Source organism: Poecilia mexicana, unplaced genomic scaffold (assembly GCF_051168715.1).
Source record: "Poecilia mexicana isolate PSO_F unplaced genomic scaffold, ASM5116871v1 scaffold_1, whole genome shotgun sequence".
Taxonomy (NCBI): domain Eukaryota; kingdom Metazoa; phylum Chordata; class Actinopteri; order Cyprinodontiformes; family Poeciliidae; genus Poecilia; species Poecilia mexicana.
Genome location: NW_028263370.1, coordinates 8938057 through 8955666, shown reverse-complemented (window position 1 = coordinate 8955666; position 17610 = coordinate 8938057). Strand labels below are relative to the sequence as shown.

The window sequence follows — 17610 nt, the reverse complement described above, 5'->3', positions numbered from 1 at the left end:
CATCTGTACTATCAGTATCCCCAAGGCGGTTGCACTTAGCTGGGAACTTTTGGATGATACTCTTGGCTAATACCACAGAAATTCATCCAAGTAAAGGCAGTGAATAACGGATAAACAGCCATTGTGTTGTGTAACAGAACTAACTGTTGGGACTGTCTCATGAAACAACTTTTATAGCAGATGAAGCATCAACAAGCAACAACACATGATCTGAAAAGTAGCACAACACCCACCAATATGTATTTTGCACAGCCCATTAGTTTAAAAATCACTGCAAAGACAAGTTCTTATTGTCCTATTTAGTCATTTAGGTTTCCACATGATGTTCCTATGGATAAACTGGTTAAAGGTAACAAAGTGTATCAAGGCTTTAAAAATTCAGTGTTTCCGAAAGTCTAAAATTGCAATTAGGGTTTATTCTCCAGTCTATGTCTCAAACTTGAAAGAGGCTTAGCAGGTAGAACGGGTGAACCTTATACGTCTGATGTTTACCCTCAGCATAACGATTCAACACTTGGCCCAAGTTCAAATGGTGCAAAAACGCCTCATCAACTGAATGCTCAGTACAGATTACTTGTGCCAAGAAAACAAAACTGTAAAAAAAACAATGTTATTAATTATACTATATTTAATCGAACTGTCGTTTCTTTTCTGTGATAAAAAAAGCAATTCAATCATCTTGTATATTAGATATAAAAAAAACTTCAACTTTTGTTGCCATCTGCTGTTACAGAAAACTTTCACATTTTTCTGTTATTCGTCAGTACCTTTGTGTTGAGGGCCATGGCCCCCTGGGAAGCCTCTAGTGTGCTCTAGGGGACCCTCAGAAAGCTGGAGAAAAGATCTAGTGTAGCAAGTGCAAAATAAATAAGTTCCTGACAGGAAAAAGGCTGAAGGAACAATCCTTTTGCTAAACAAGTGTAATAATTATTGAACAGTGAATAAAAGTGAGGAAAAAACATTCCAAAAGCAAATGTTTCTTTAAATATTTGTAGCATCATCTCTTGGCTCGCTAATGGGATTTCCAAACAGAAGCCATGGCATGCAAAAGTTTGGGACCCTGAACTGGGTAGCCTTCTGCAGGAGATACGCTTTTAGGTCAAAGTAGGTAGATTAATCAGCATTATCTAATATTAACTTGTAGCATTTTATTTAATCCAAGATGTAATGTGTAGCCAAGGGAAATATGTTCAGCTTAAGAAAGAATTGAATCATTTGTTTGCGTCAAGCAGAGAAACATCAATGGAGATTACAAAAACTACTAAAATTGGATTGAGAATTGTCAAATGCTTTATTAAAAACTTGAAGGCTAGTTGGGAACAGTCATCTTTGAGTAAGAAATGTGGTTGGATAAAAAACCATGAATGATCATGGTCAGTGATCACTTAAATGTTTGATGACATCAAATTGAAGAAAAAGGATAGTAGAACTCAAGGTTGTATTGAAAAGTTTAAATAAGAACATTTCCACACAATGTGAAGGGACATCAAGGGATTAGAACTGAACAGCTGTGTAGTCATCATAAAACATCTAATCAGTGAGGTTAACTGGAGAAAAAAGTTACAATTTGCAAAGGAGAATAAAGATTGAACTCTGGATAAGTCAAAATTCAGATGAAGCGTTGCACCCATCATGCTTAGTGTTTACTGTCCAATGGTGTGTGTGCAGTGCTCTGATCATTCATAGCATCCCAGGGTCCCATTACACTTCCTTCCCAGCAACTACTCAGTGAAACTGAATGGAATTGCTATGAAGGCAGTCCGCTTAGGAGACTTCTCTCTGCCATTTTCCTATGGCTCTTGCCCTTCACACGTCACTGATCAATTAGTGATGTGCAACCTCCGCAACATCTTGAGGAGGTCTGAAAGGCCTGGCCTTTCCTCCTTACTGGCCTTGATATATTGCTACTTAAGACCCTCATGCTCTCTCCTGAGACGGCAAATCTTGGTCGGACGTTGGTTTGACCTGGCGGTGTTCTTAGTCTTATGGGTTGTTTGTTGACAAATCTCGCTACACCTATGCTAACATAAACATCAGCGGAAGTTGCTTATCGACTCCACCACCCCCAACAACCACTGACCCGAAATCACTTGTAGTCGAGCTTCGTCTTCATGCAGCTGACTAATTCTCCTCATGTGCAGTAGGTCATAAGACCTCACGATGTTTCTATGGTTTGCTAGGGGTAGCTTACGATGTGTTTACAATTAACAGGACAGACAATAGGACCAGTGCTAGGTTCGGCTACGGCAGTAGTAAGAAGTGTAAATGTACCACAGACCAGAAAAATAAGTTTAAACTGCCAGCTTATTATTCCTTGAAAAGAAAAGAAGCAATATTACAAATAGCTGACAGACAATGACACTAAATCTAATCCAAAATAGTTTCCTTGTTTCTTTCAGAATATTTTATTTAATCCCCGGTTTGAAATTTAGACCTAACATTAGGTGTTAAAGGATACTATTTATTTAAACCTAGGTTATAGTTCAATTTAAGTTCAAGTCAATACTGTTAATCTATTTAATTTACCGTTTGTTTGTTTGTTTGTTTTTAATATTTTCTGAATCTATTTTAGTTATTTATTGTTCTTTTTAAGAAGTAAAGGGTTTTTTAATTTCCTGTTTTAACCATCTTTTTGAAAAAATTTTTAAAAATTAAAAAAATAAATTCTTTTTTGAGCATACATTTTCAAATATGCACAAAATATCTTTAAAAGCATATTTTTTCTTTGGTACACTTGAGCAAATACATATTTTGTTCACTTAAAGTATAGTTTTATTTAAAATATTTCTTAAAATTGTAATGTGGAACAATTATATTTTAGTGTAAGTTATAATGTCAAAATTGGTAAAAGCATGCTCTTAGTATACTTCGTATCACACTTAATACCTAGTATACTTAAAATGTACTTATACAACTGTAAGTATGTTTGAATTATACTAAAGTATATGTTTTTTCACTAGGGCAATCTCTAACTGAATGCGCGGTTCCACAGAAATGTTTCAACATATGTGTAGGGACATGTTGGCATTGAGGTTCTCATGGTTGGCCTAAAACCGTTGGCTGAGTAAATAGACTTGGCTGAGAAATGCATCTCAGTTGCACAATGCTTTCAGTTTTTAGTTCCAATTAATACCTCTGCATATGTCTGCCATGTAAGATCTAAACACACATTCTGTCTGGTATGCACTCGCTTTAACTGGAAAATGTTAAACTTGTTTGTTGAAAAAAAAGTCTCCCAAGCACATCAAACCTTTTTATAATATATCAAATCAGTTTTAAATAAGAAGTGTGCATGTGCTGGTTGATTTATTTATCAGTGGGAAGGATTTCTAGCAAGATTTATGATTTCTGTGTTTAAATTAGGTTCAGTCTCAGTCCATTTCCACGTATCTGTTTTGGGTACTGATCATTATGCATTGTGGCTGTCTCTTTATTTCTCTCTCCTGGTTTGTGCTATACTTGGGACCAGTGGCGCAAAAAGTGCGTATGCAGCGTATGCAACGCATAGGGGCGCAGCACCAGAGGGGGCGTCAAAACCCCGTCTGGATGGGGCGGTGTGCCGATTATGTTTTCCCATACACTTCAGCGCGCCTTACGCTCCTTCACCTCGTGCACGTGACGAGGTAAATGTAGCGAGTTTTACCCTTCACGTAACTTCGTCTCGTGGAGGAGCGAGCGTACATTTTTTCCACGCTCCTTCAACCTTCCTTCGGTGGAGAGGGGGATGGGGGGGCGCCGATTTATGTTTTCGCATCCACCTGAATAATGTGTAGTTGCGCCACTGCTTGGGACTGTAAACAAGACACTGCCTGAGTCACTAATCTGCACATTATGTTCCGGCGATAAAATGTAATTTAATAACACAAAATCTTTACAGTTCTACAGACATAATTTTTAAACTTGCACAATGTACTGTCACAGTAGAACAACATAAATATTATATTTTAAGAACAATATTATATTATAATTAATTAATCTATCTTTTCCTTAGAGTAATTTTATATTTTCAAATGCAAGTATGTCATAATAACATGGTAGTGTATTGTGCAGACATAAAAATTATGTTGTTAAAACAAAGTATTTACATTATAACTTGTTATAGCTCTATTTTTCTTTTGCTTCTGTAGCAGCTTCATGATTTGTATTTATTTTTGTACACAATGTTTGATTCAAGGAAAGACAGGTAAGACTAGAGCAGCAACTGAGAATTAAAATCTTCTGATACATGAAAAAAAGGAACAAAATGTATGCATTCATTTAATGACAGCTTTACTAGCTGTACCTCCCTGGGGGTTGCACTCAACTGTTGGATAATACTTCTGTTCCACAGAAATTCGTCCGAGTAAAGGCGGTGAATAACGGATAAACAGCCATTGTGTTGTGTAACAGAAACTAACTGTTGGGACTGTCTCATGAAACGACTTTTATACCAGATGAAGCATCAACAAGCAAGAACACATGATCTGAAAAGTAGCACAACACCCACCAATATGTATTTTGCACAGCCCATTAATTTAAAAATCACTGCAAAGACAAGTTTTTATTGTCCTATTTAGTCATTTAGGTTTCCACATGATGTTCCTATGGATAAACTGGTTAAAGGTAACAAAGTGTATCAAGGCTTTAAAAATTCAGTGTTTCCGAAAGTCTAAAATTGCAATTAGGGTTTATTCTCCAGTCTATGTCTCAAACTTGAAAGAGGTTTAGCAGGTAGAACGGGTGAACCTTATACTTCTGGTGTTTACCCTCAGCATAACGATTCAACACTTGGCCCAAGTTCAAATGGTGCAAAAACGCCTCATCAACTGAATGCTCAGTACAGATTACTTGTGCCAAGAAAACAAAACTGTAAAAAAAACAATGTTATTAATTATACTATATTTAATCGAACTGTCGTTTCTTTTCTGTGATAAAAAAAGCAATTCAATCATCTTGTATATTAGATATAAAAAAACTTCAACTTTTGTTGCCATCTGCTGTTACAGAAAACTTTCACATTTTTCTGTTATTCGTCAGTACCTTTGTGTTGAGGGCCATGGCCCCCTGGGAAGCCTCTAGTGTGCTCTAGGGGACCCTCAGAAAGCTGGAGAAAAGATCTAGTGTAGCAAGTGCAAAATAAATAAGTTCCTGACAGGAAAAAGGCTGAAGGAACAATCCTTTTGCTAAACAAGCGTAATAATTATTGAACAGTGAATAAAAGTGAGGAAAAAACATTCCAAAAGTCAATGTTTCTTTAAATATTTGTAGCATCATCTCTTGGCTCGCTAATGGGATTTCCAAACAGAAGCCATGGCATGCAAAAGTTTGGGACCCTGAACTGGGTAGCCTTCTGCAGGAGATACGCTTTTAGGTCAAAGTAGGTAGATTAATCAGCATTATCTAATATTAACTTGTAGCATTTTATTTAATCCAAGATGTAATGTGTAGCCAAGGGAAATATGTTCAGCTTAAGAAAGGATTGAATCATTTGTTTGCGTCAAGCAGAGAAACATCAATGGAGATTACAAAAACTACTAAAATTGGATTGAGAATTGTCAAATGCTTTATTAAAAACTTGAAGGCTAGTTGGGAACAGTCATCTTTGAGTAAGAAATGTGGTTGGATAAAAAACCATGAATGATCATGGTCAGTGATCACTTAAATGTTTGATGACATCAAATTGAAGAAAAAGGATAGTAGAACTCAAGGTTGTATTGAAAAGCGGAAATAAGAACATTTCCACACAATGTGAAGGGACATCAAGGGATTAGAACTGAACAGCTGTGTAGTCATCATAAAACATCTAATCAGTGAGGTTAACTGGAGAAAAAAGTTACAATTTGCAAAGGAGAATAAAGATTGAACTCTGGATAAGACAAAATTCAGATGAAGCGTTGCACCCATCATGCTTAGTGTTTACTGTCCAATGGTGTGTGTGCAGTGCTCTGATCATTCATAGCATCCCAGGGTCCCATTACACTTCCTTCCCAGCAACTACTCAGTGAAACTGAATGGAATTGCTATGAAGGCAGTCCGCTTAGGAGACTTCTCTCTGCCATTTTCCTATGGCTCTTGCCCTTCACACGTCACTGATCAATTAGTGATGTGCAACCTCTGCAACATCTTGAGGAGGTCTGAAAGGCCTGGCCTTTCCTCCTTACTGGCCTTGATATATTTCTACTTAAGACCCTCATGCTCTCTCCTGAGACGGCAAATCTTGGTCGGACGTTGGTTTGACCTGGCGGTGTTCTTAGTCTTATGGGTTGTTTGTTGACAAATCTCGCTACACCTATGCTAACATAAACATCAGCGGAAGTTGCTTATCGACTCCACCACCCCCAACAACCACTGACCCGAAATCACTTGTAGTCGAGCTTCGTCTTCATGCAGCTGACTAATTCTCCTCATGTGCAGTAGGTCATAAGACCTCACGATGTTCCTATGGTTTGCTAGGGGTAGCTTACGATGTGTTTACAATTAACAGGACAGACAATAGGACCAGTGCTAGGTTCGGCTACGGCAGTAGTAAGAAGTGTAAATGTACCACAGACCAGAAAAATAAGTTTAAACTGCCAGCTTATTATTCCTTGAAAAGAAAAGAAGCAATATTACAAACAGCTGACAGACAATGACACTAAATCTAATCCAAAATAGTTTCCTTGTTTCTTTCAGAATATTTTATTTAATCCCCGGTTTGAAATTTAGACCTAACATTAGGTGTTAAAGGATACTATTTATTTAAACCTAGGTTATAGTTCAATTTAAGTTCAAGTCAATACTGTTAATCTATTTAGTTTACAGTTTTTGTTTTTAATATTTTTTAAATCTTTTAGTTATTTATTGTTCTTTTTAAGAAGGTTTTTTTTATTTCCTGTTTTAACCATTTCTTGTTAAAAAAATTTTTAACATGAAAATTTTTTTGCATTTCTGCTTTAACCATTTCTAACGTAGCAACCTGGTTGGCTGGAGCTAGTCACATGGGCTACACGTCAATGTGACCCTCCAGAATAAGAGATTTTTTCTCACTTGACCGTTTTAGGTGCTGACAAAATAAAAACTATGTTTTATACAGTTTTTTAACCAAATAAAATATCATAACATGAAATACAGCATTCATAATGTCTGTAATTATCACTTTTTATATTTTTTACTATTTTAAGACCTATTATTCTCCTATTTATTTCTTATTTATCAATTTTATAACTATTTTTATGAAAAGGCCTATATTTAGTGAAGGCTATGTAAACCTGTGATACACATGCAAAGCCTGAGTTGAAGACCATGGTTTATAGATCATCTGATTCAACAACAAACATAAGGACATACAGAGATAATTATTTATTTTTTATTTTTTTATTTTTTTAAAAAACATCAATTTATTATTGAATCACAAACTGACCCCGGTCAATTTTTCAATGAGTCATGCATAAAAAAACACTTTCTGATCACAAAACAACAAATGAAGAATCATTAACAGCCTAGTTAAAATTGTAATCGAAATGATACTTTGCAACACTATGACATTTGTTCACTAACATTTTTTATTTTATTTTATCCACAAACATTTTTCAGTCCTCATGGTTATCATTTTAATGAGAAGGTGGATTATGAGTTCAGATCTGAGGGGAGGGGACAGTGAGGAGTCCTGTGGGCTTCAGCTTGCTGATCCCTCCATCCAGAATACAAACACGAGAAAAATTCACCTTGACCAGATGTGCAGCAAACTGTGAAGAAGAAAAATATTTGCAAGGTCATTTCTGGAATTCAAACGGCAACAATCGTAATTTTCTACTGGAGGAGTAACATCTTTATTGAAACGTAAAACAGAATTTATAATCACAAATTACCTTGATATAATATGTTTTTGTTGCAATTATTGAGGCACATTTAGAAAATATGTTGTCTGCCTTTTGGATTTTTCTAGTCCAGCTATATTTTAATGTCCATTTGTGGTTATTCAAAGTTTTGGTTACTAATTTTTAAACATTCCCATGGCCTTATCCATCCTATATGCTAACAATTTAATTGCAACATTTTTGCTTAACTGATCCAATTGTCATCCACTTGATGGCAAAGAAAAGGACGGCACTAATATTACCATACAAGTAAATTATGCATTTTTAATACCGAGTAAAACTGTCTAAAATTTATGTAAAATTGTACATTTCATGTATTAACAACACTGCTTTATTCATGTTCTCATCGGAGGTGCATTCATAGAATATTTCTATAGGAGTCTGTTAAAATACATCTTTTACAGAAAGTGAAGGTAACACTTTATTTGAAGGGGGTTGAATAAGACTGTCATGACACTGTCATAAACATGACATAACACCTGTCGTGAACATGAATAAGCCTTCATGAATATTTATGACTGTTGTCATAAAGCGTCATTCGGTAAATTATGACACTTTTAATACAAAGTTGACATTATTCAAAATGTCTTTGTTATGACAACTTGACATTAACCAATAAATCTTTACTGATATAAATTTGTTATAAAAGTATTACTGATTGCACTTTAAAAATTAGGTAACTTTATGTTATTAAAGGTAAAGTTTAAACAGTAATGATTTCCTGGTTAATGTCAAGTTGTCATAACAAAGACATTTTGAATAATGACAACTTTGTATTAAAAGTGTCATAATTTACCGAATGACGCTTTATGACAACAGTCATAAATATTCATGAAGGCTTATTCATGTTCATGACATGTGTTATGTCATGTTTATGACAGTGTCATGTCAGTCTTATTCAACCCCCTTCAAATAAAGTGTTACCAAAGTGAACAATAACCAAGCCTTACTACTAATACATAACGTTTTTATTGTAGCGCGTGGCATATTGATGTAGGTGTAGCTCAGCTTGCTCACCAAAGCAGCACTCTTTACAGCATGGCTGACGATCACAATCACACGCCCTCTGTAGTTCTGGAGGACTCCTGAAGCAGGACACTGCACAAGCTCACCATCAGGCCCGAAGACGCTGTTAAAGGGAATGTTGATGCTTCCTGAAACGTGTCCTCTCCCAAAGCTGGAGACAGTAGAGTTAAGGAGTGCAAAGTTTGGCAGGTGTGCTAATCCGTCTGAAGCAAAGCCCACAACTGTGGTGAACTTTGTTTATCTTTCCCACAATACAGGTCTTTGAATATTGTGAGCTGCAAATGTTCTTTAGCAGCATGAAAAATGCTTTATTTAGAAAAGAATGAAAAGGATAATCATTTCTGTTAAAGGGAATGCAGACACCAACACTACATGAAAGAGGAAAGATACAGCATTCAAAAGCCAAAACAATGCTGGAGTCCCCTGGTTAATCTTCCTACTTTATGCTATCCCCTCTCCCAGACTGCAGTATTTGGTTGGGCAGCTTTGTGCTGGGCTTACTGCATGTTACAGTATTTGGACGGGAAACTAAAAAAGCTCATCCCTCCTAAATTTCTTTCCACTTCCCTTTCCCAGACACGGAGCCATTTTAGTCCGTGATCTTTTTGAGTTTGTAACTCTACCAAGAAACCTAAGCATATCAAAAAGTAACATGCATAAGACGAAGAGAAGAACATTTGCATGCATTTTTTATGTAAATAATAGGTTTTTAAGTCACATTTGTTTGAACAAATGTTTCAGTGAGCCAGTCTGGTTTTAGGAAAGAGGTTTCAGACAGGTTATCAGAAAAAGAGATGTAAGGTAACATTAACAGAGGTAACAGTGTACATATGCAGTTCATCGCATAAGTAAACACTCAACCTTCAGAAAATACTGCAATATACCGTGACGAAGTTGGACAACATATATTTGTTAGACGGCTGAGAAAAATGTCTTGCTGAAAACATAAAAGCAGAAAAAGAGTAAATATTGACATAATTTGCTTCAGTGTCTGAACATGCAAACTGTTGAGAAATACATTGTTAGATTGGATTGGTAACAGCAGTTATCCTCCAAAAAATAGAAACATCATTCTCAAACCAGAATCCCAGTAGCCAACGTTAATGGCAAGCAGCAATGACCCCCACATCACCACAAACGATCGTAGTGTGACCGTGCTGGAGACTTCGGTTTCAGATGACAGATTTAACTGGCTGTTTCTGTGAAGAGAAGCTTAATGATGTAGCAGGAAATGAGGGGCTCAGCGCTGTTGTTGCCAGACTGTTTGTCCTTGTATCTCCGCAACCTTCACTCCGTCACGCCTTTCAATATAGTAAAACCCACCACTGTATCAGCCATCCACTTTTATGTAGGAATTTATGTAGTAGTTTCAGCATCGTTAAGCTCATAAACAACAGCTTAGAAACAAGACAAGTCCGGAATGATATTTATTAAGGATACTCTTCCACATTGCGGATGTCGACGGCAACAATTTTTGGCTTGCCACTTTTACTCCTTTTGGTTGGTCCGGCGAGAGAGAGTTCACACAGGTCAATCAGATCCTCAGCCGAGATTCGGGGAGACACCTCAGCTTTCAGGTCACACAGCGCCAGGGGCTCTCGGGACTGCAGGAGAGGAGGTCAGAGGAAAAGAGATGAAGCAGGACAGACTTTCTGAACGCTGTTATGACGAAAAGCTAATCATTTAGAGAGGAAGTGAAACCTACCAGCTTGATTATCGTCATTAAATAACCAATAAGCAGACAATTACATCTTAATGACTCCCATGTTTATCCTTTCAGATGTACGATTTTTTTTTTTACTATAGCCCCACACAAAACCCACTCTCATTCTCCAACATAAATAAACATTACAAAGAAATTAAATTTATAACACCCTTGAGCTGATGATTTGAAAGCAAAATGTGCCTCTTCAAATGTGCAACATCACAATGCTTATAATGCATCTAGTGGTAAAAATCTGCCGTCAGCCTGAAAGGAAGAACCATATAAATGATGCACCAGGACTGAAAGGGTTAAATAATTCCCCTCTGTAATACTGACAGATGAGCAGCAGCCGTGGCCAGAACATAATCCTGTGGTGGGTTTGCTCGTGAGCTGCCAGACAGATTCAATGCAGCAGGCAGCCAGAGGCACGGCTGCAGGACCCAGAGCTCTGCTCTGCAGTGGTCGCCAAGTGTTGTACCACCCAAACAGGCTGAAAATCATTCCTCCCTAAAAGGTAGCATGTAAAAACAATACGTCCGTTTCCTGAGTAAAGCAAAAAATAAAAATCACAAAGCTTTCATTGTATTGTAAAAACTTTTTTTTGACACAAGAACAAGGAGGGTTAAGTCGGATTACAGCCAACAGGTTAAGATCGGTTCTGATTTATTTAACTTTCTTTTCGAGCATATTTTCTGAATAATCAAATGCATCTCTCGACGCTTCCTAAAAATGCGGATGTGGATTTAAGAGAAAAATATCTTAACCGGAATATTTGCAAGTTTTGCTTCCAAACAAACAGCTCTGCAACTTTCAATTTCTGTTTTGAAAAGAAATATATTTTCCCTCGTTCTTTGCAGAGGCGAAATAAATCACATTTATTTATTCTGTGCCATAAATGTCGAGTAGTCCGAGATCAAATTCTGTAGGCTGTGACAGAAGGACTGCAGAAGCTTTCTACAAGGCAAAATAGAAAACAGCAGAGCAGAAATGAACAGTCATGACGTGTTGGGTCTAATTTTAGACACATTAAGGGTTTTCAAATGGTTACTGAAGTCTTTATATAAAGATGATTAAAACAACAAACTGTCTGATTTTACCTTTATCAGCAGGGAAGGCGGAGCTAGTAAAGCTACATCAGGCAAATCTGCACTAGATTTGTTTTCCTTTAAGTGTCATAGAAGGTCAACTATAGTCAGAACAAGTTCAATATTGGATGGCTATGCTTACTTACATAAAGTGGATGGAGTTAAATGCAATAAATTAATCTCCCAGAACAGCAGTTTTACTGTATGTGTATCCCCACATAATGTGATGGCATTTATACAACCGTCACATTGTGTGTAAATACAGAAGGTTTTAAAACTTAAATAAAACCTTAAAGTTTGTTAAAGTTGTGTGCTGTATAATTATTCCACGCCGTCATGAGAGCAGTTCGAATAAATGCCACATCAACCTGTGATTAATGAGTGGATCTTCTGACCAGGATTGTATTGGAAGAAAAATAGCTAATGCATTACTAAGATGGTAGCTGTCAAATATGTTGCTAGGAACGTTGAGTTTTGAGAGACCTCTTTCTTTAAATACACACATATACAGAGACATATCTGAGGTTGCTGTGTTTTGGGTACTGCTTCAGGACGAGCTTAAAGGGAGGGTAAAGGTAAACGCTTGCTCTCACCAAGCACCACCGATTTACACCAAGCTCCTCCTTGAGCCTCACAGACTACCCGTCCCCCGTGGCTTCCCCGCACAGCTCCGATTATGAAACACCTGGTGTCTGCTGAGCTTATTGTGCAAACCACTTCTCAGTCCAAAACTCCTAACGACGACTGTAAATGGCATAATGCGGAGCATTATTGTGATGGCGTGAAGGCAGAGAGTTGGAAAGAGCACCGGCTTCTTGAAGAGACAGAGGCCCGACCTCAAGGTGTCAAATTGCAAAGTCAAATTTCTTTTAAGTTATGTTTGATATATGAAGCACTTTTATAACAATTGAAGGTGATGGTTATTTGACACAATCATTCATTGCATGTGATTCATCTGTTCGACCACATATTTCATAGTACGACAGCACACCAAGCTTTTACGAAAGCTGCTTAGTTCAGTTCTATTAAGTTTATTCATAAAACAAATTCACAACAAATGTCTTGATTATATAATAATAATAATAATAATAATAATAATAATATAATCTGTGCAATACAAACATGAAACTTACAACTAAGATTGAAGGGTGTATATTTTCCTTTAGGTCAGTGTACTGGTTGTCAAAATTAAATTAACTATTTATGATTATTCGCAATTACATGCCCATAACTGCAATATTTAACAGGTTATTTTATCTAAAGTAGAAAAGTTTAATAAAAAAAAAAAAAAAAAACGGTATGTGTTTTTCTTCATTATTGTGAAGCATTTATAGAAGTATAGATCTTGGGATAAATACCATACATTTGAACTTCAATTTAATTTAATACCCTGAACATCATGGAAGAATTTTTAGCTTTTGAAATCGTTTTCACCACATGTCTATTTATATGCGTGTTCAATTTGCTTTTAAGCTTTCTAAGAATGTAGTCATTTCTTGCCTTAAGGATTACATCACCTCTCTCCTATTTCAGGGGCCTGAAGAACGAACCACATCTTGTGCTCTCTGTTTTTCCCAAGTCATGTGTGTTTTTACTCAGGCCTCTGGGACTGTTAGCCTGACACATTACGCTGTTGACTGGATGTTTTAAGGAGAGAGGTGAGAAGCACACAAATGCAACAATGGATCAATACTGAAGATCATAAAAATAAGCCTCGGCTGAAGGAGAGAGCACAGCAATCATCGGGGAGCCCAGTAAATGATCCGTTTGTTCTTTTGTGTGTATGAATACACTCCATCTTGCCAAAAAAGTATTTGCTTGTCTCCCTTCACACGAATGTGAACTTAAGTATTATTCCACTTTTAATCTAAACCGTTCAATATGATCTCTAACCACCCTTTGCAGTGATCACAGCTTTTACTCTTCTGGGAGGGTTTTCTCCAAGGTTTGGGAATGTTTATGAGAATGTTTAACCGTTCATCCAGTAACACGTTGCTGATGTCTGATATTGAGGCTGGACAGGAAGGCCTGGCTTTCAGCCTCTCCTTTAATTTATCCCAAATTAGGTCTGCATAATATTTAGAAAATACTGGTGAATGTTGCAACTTGTGATGAATAAATAAATTCATAATAGAACAGTGTCTTTGTGTTTTGGTTGCACAGCAAACAAGGACTCCAGATGATGAGCAGTCTAGCTAGTTGCTGGAATAAAATTATATTCATCATTTCCATCTAAACAAGGTTGCATTAATAAAGTTACTTTCAGCTAACGTCTGCTGTTTTGAATTTGAACATTTTAAATCACCATACCACCTCATTTTCTTCTAAAATATTTTAGTGTCACCAAACATGGCACAAGAACAGAGTGTCAGTGTGCATGGCACTAAACTACCTAACTCACATTTATTGCAGTCTAGGCAGTTATTTGTGATATAAATATGGTGTAAAGTAACACATTTGGAATAAACTGTACAGGAATATCCCAAATGTCTTCTGTTGGGTTGAGGTCTGGACTCTGTGTTGGCCAGTCAAGTTCTTATTTGTGTCCTGAGTTGTTCAACACAGATGCATGTAAATATCAGGAAATAAAAGCTGACATTCTGAACTCTTCTCTCCTGCTCATCTTTTGACGTTAAACCCAAATGTCTTCACAACAAAGCAAAGGAATTTGCCTTGATGTTCCAATACTTCTGGAGGGGACTGTACATAATACATGTCTTTACATTGAAAAGTACTGCATTTAGGACTATTTGTGTTTCATTTCATTATCAGACATAAGGCGCTTGTTAATTATTTTTTAAAGCTCAACAGACATAATCTTTGTGAAGATAACTCTTAGAAAATAAAACCTGTTAAAATAACATCTGCAGGTAAGCTCTGTTAGAGTGCGAAGTATATCATTTACACAGCACTGAGGTTCATCTACACTTTGGGAATTATCTGGTCAGAGACTCAAATCTAACAGATTTTCAGTTACACATAAAAGTCTCCGGCTGCAAGAGAGACAAGTAGCTCAGATGGAGATAATACACTTTTAATGAGCTTATTATAAAACTGTCAGCACCTATTACATCTCTAATGCCCAGGTCTGAATGGATGGCACTGGAGGAGAAATGAAGAATACATTTGCAGTTTGATGCTAATAATTTTAAATAGAACGGAAATGGGAAGGTAATCATATTTCAAATTAAAAACCCTTGCACTTTCACATTTTAACTTTTAGTACCGTTAGTTTAGCATTACTCTCAAGGTTGATATTATGGTCAGCACTTGTTTATTCAGTGTAATTGCATTTATAATACATGGTCCAGGTACCAGTCTCAAGGTAGGCTATGGTCTTGAAAAAACAAAACAAAACCAAAAACAAAAAAACTATGGTTTCAAAACATTAAAAATTTTCACCTCTGCATTTTTAATGGAAAGCTTTCAACCTGACTTTTTAATAAGTCAGGTAGAAAGCTTTCTGCACTGGACAGGTGTCAGTAACACTCAATTATGAAAATCCAGTGTCGATTTGGGAGGCAGAAATTATTTAGAGACAAGCTCCAGGCCCGCATGTTTGGGGAAGGGTCAAAGTGGTAACAGATGGATAGTCCAACAACCGAAGAGCATCTAACATAATAGTGTGGAGGTAAGAACTTTTACGTGACAGCATACACTTAAACTCCTATGAATCTTTTTTTTTTTTATTTGTTTGCTTTATATTTTTACCTCATAATACTTTTATGAGGTAAAAATATTCTATATAGACAGCCATGTAATGGAGAGCTTTATCGTAGCTTGATGGTGAGTTTCCAAGATGAAATTGTGCCCTAATGTTCATTATGAGACTAACTTACTAATTACTTCACACAACTACACTACAAAACAGATCAATTATCCCTGGAAAATGTGGTATAGAATGATAGAATCATCCATCCAGCTGCAAAAATCAATCAATAGTATTTTAAAATTGATGTCATAATATATTGTGAAGTATTTGATTTGCATTTTGATTTTGATGGTTCCATCAGCTAACGTTCCGGCTGAGAGGTGGGGTACACCCTGGACAGGTCACCAGTCTGTTGCAGGACAACACAGAGACAGACAGGACACACAACCATGCACACACACACACACACGCACACACTCACACCTAGGGACAATTTGGAGAGGCCAATTAACCTGACAGTCATGTTTTTGGACTGTGGGAGGAAACCGGAGAAAAATAACATCTGTGTATGCGTGGGAGAAAACCCATCCTCTGACAGTCTCCAGTCACTATTACAAGATTTACCCAAGCTCTACTCTCTCTCACTTAATTAATTTGGAAAATTATAAAGCAAAAAGCAACTACAAATTGCCTCCACCTTATTTTTTTTTATGTAAATATATGGATAATTGTGTGTGTGACACTAACCAGGTCCGTCTTGGGCATGTCTTGGTAGTCAGACGAGAAATAAGTTGCCGTTTTCCCAAAGATGCCTTCACCGCCAGCTTTCATTGGCTGAGCATACTGTCGGTAGGTAGCGCTCTTGGGAGTCCAGCAGAAGAGGTTGATGGATTCGCGAACACAGCGCTCAATGTCAATTTCTGTACAAACAATGTGAAAGGAAAAAATAAACATAAATGCACGGCACTGTAGAGCTTTTTGTCTTATTTTTCAACAGACAAAAAGAAAGAAATTCCCATGCTTTTCCAGACACCATAGGAACCTTGAGCGTGGGAGGTTGCATTAAATTGCAGCAGCATATAGTTTGACCTTGGCAATTTGCCTTCATTAGCAACCCAAGCATTCATTTAGCGCTGCCAGCGGCCTTTGCGGTAATAACTGCCTTATTTAAGCAGGCGTTGCTCCCTTGAGTTTAGTATAATAGGTTATAAATACTCTTTCATCAAAAAGCAACTTTTTTTTGTTGTTGAATTTCAATGTAGCCTGGTTCTCGTTGTGAGAACAGAGAGGATTATGGATCTGGGACTTGTTGGATTAGCCGAGGATTTGGGTAAATTAGGAATGCTGTACCCTCGCAGTCCTTCACGCAGACAGCCTCTTTCATTCTGTCTGCTTCTTCGAGGCCAGTAAGCAGGTCTGGCTAATGAGCTCTTCTTGGTGTGACCTGCACCTGGGCCAGGCTGCGGAGAAGTTATATAGAAGATTTATCATGGCCTCCCCCCGCTCCATCACAGTGTCAAGGTAAGGAGGTTGTCAGCTCTCTGGGGATAGGACCTGACACACTCAGTTACAAGGTCCATTTCGGTGAAAAACACACCGAGAGTCTGATATTCCACACCGACAGGCTAGCAGTAGTTCAACGAAACACATTTTCCCTCCCTAGGGCCATGAATGCTGCCTGCAATCACTCCTTCTGCTAAAAGAGGCAGAAATGAGGAGGAGGAGATTGATTGCTTTAACAATCTCTCGGCTCAGCTGGGCATTCTAACACAGCCAATCTGCTTAACAACCAATTTGTCAGAGTAAAATAATGGAGTAAATAACATATATAGTGGCATATAGAAGTGTGAGATGTGGCTGGTTGCAATAAACTTCTGAAAAGCTGGATTACTTAACTAAGAGTGACAATAGAAAAAAAAACAGGAAAATAATATTCACAATTCTAACTTTTTTTCTGAAAAACAAAAACCTGGTTTTGTTTTCTTTCAAATACAATAAATGTTTCATTTATCACAGTTTTATTATTATTTTATTGTGAACTGAAATACTAGTCAGTTTACAATAAGTCAGTCCAGTAGAGACTAATCTAAATGCAGCCGTTTTCATGCTTGTCCAATTCTTTTGTGGCCTAATGTCAAAAAAAAAATACTTGAAAATGTTCTATTCTTGTGATTTCACAAATAAATTCTTGTGATTTGCCTAACAGAGCATTATCCAGTTCAGGTCTGAACAGACACATTATGTTCAATTTTAAATGAGTGGTGATCAAATCCAATGTGAACCCATTAAAAAAAACGTAAAGTAGCT

General features: G+C 37.0%; 1 protein-coding gene across 1 annotated transcript in view; it reads right to left on the bottom strand.

Moving 5' to 3' along the window:
* Positions 1-7310: 7310 nt before the first annotated feature.
* Positions 7311-17610, bottom strand: part of tbck (TBC1 domain containing kinase) — a 32873-nt gene continuing 22573 nt past the window's right edge. The window contains exons 23-26 of the mRNA XM_014988131.2: positions 16051-16223; positions 10302-10465; positions 8853-9012; positions 7311-7703 (exon numbers count right to left, since the gene is read on the bottom strand). Coding sequence (XP_014843617.2) covers positions 7593-7703; positions 8853-9012; positions 10302-10465; positions 16051-16223 — 608 coding nt within the window. The 3' untranslated portion in view covers positions 7311-7592. The remainder of the gene's footprint in view (positions 7704-8852; positions 9013-10301; positions 10466-16050; positions 16224-17610) is intronic.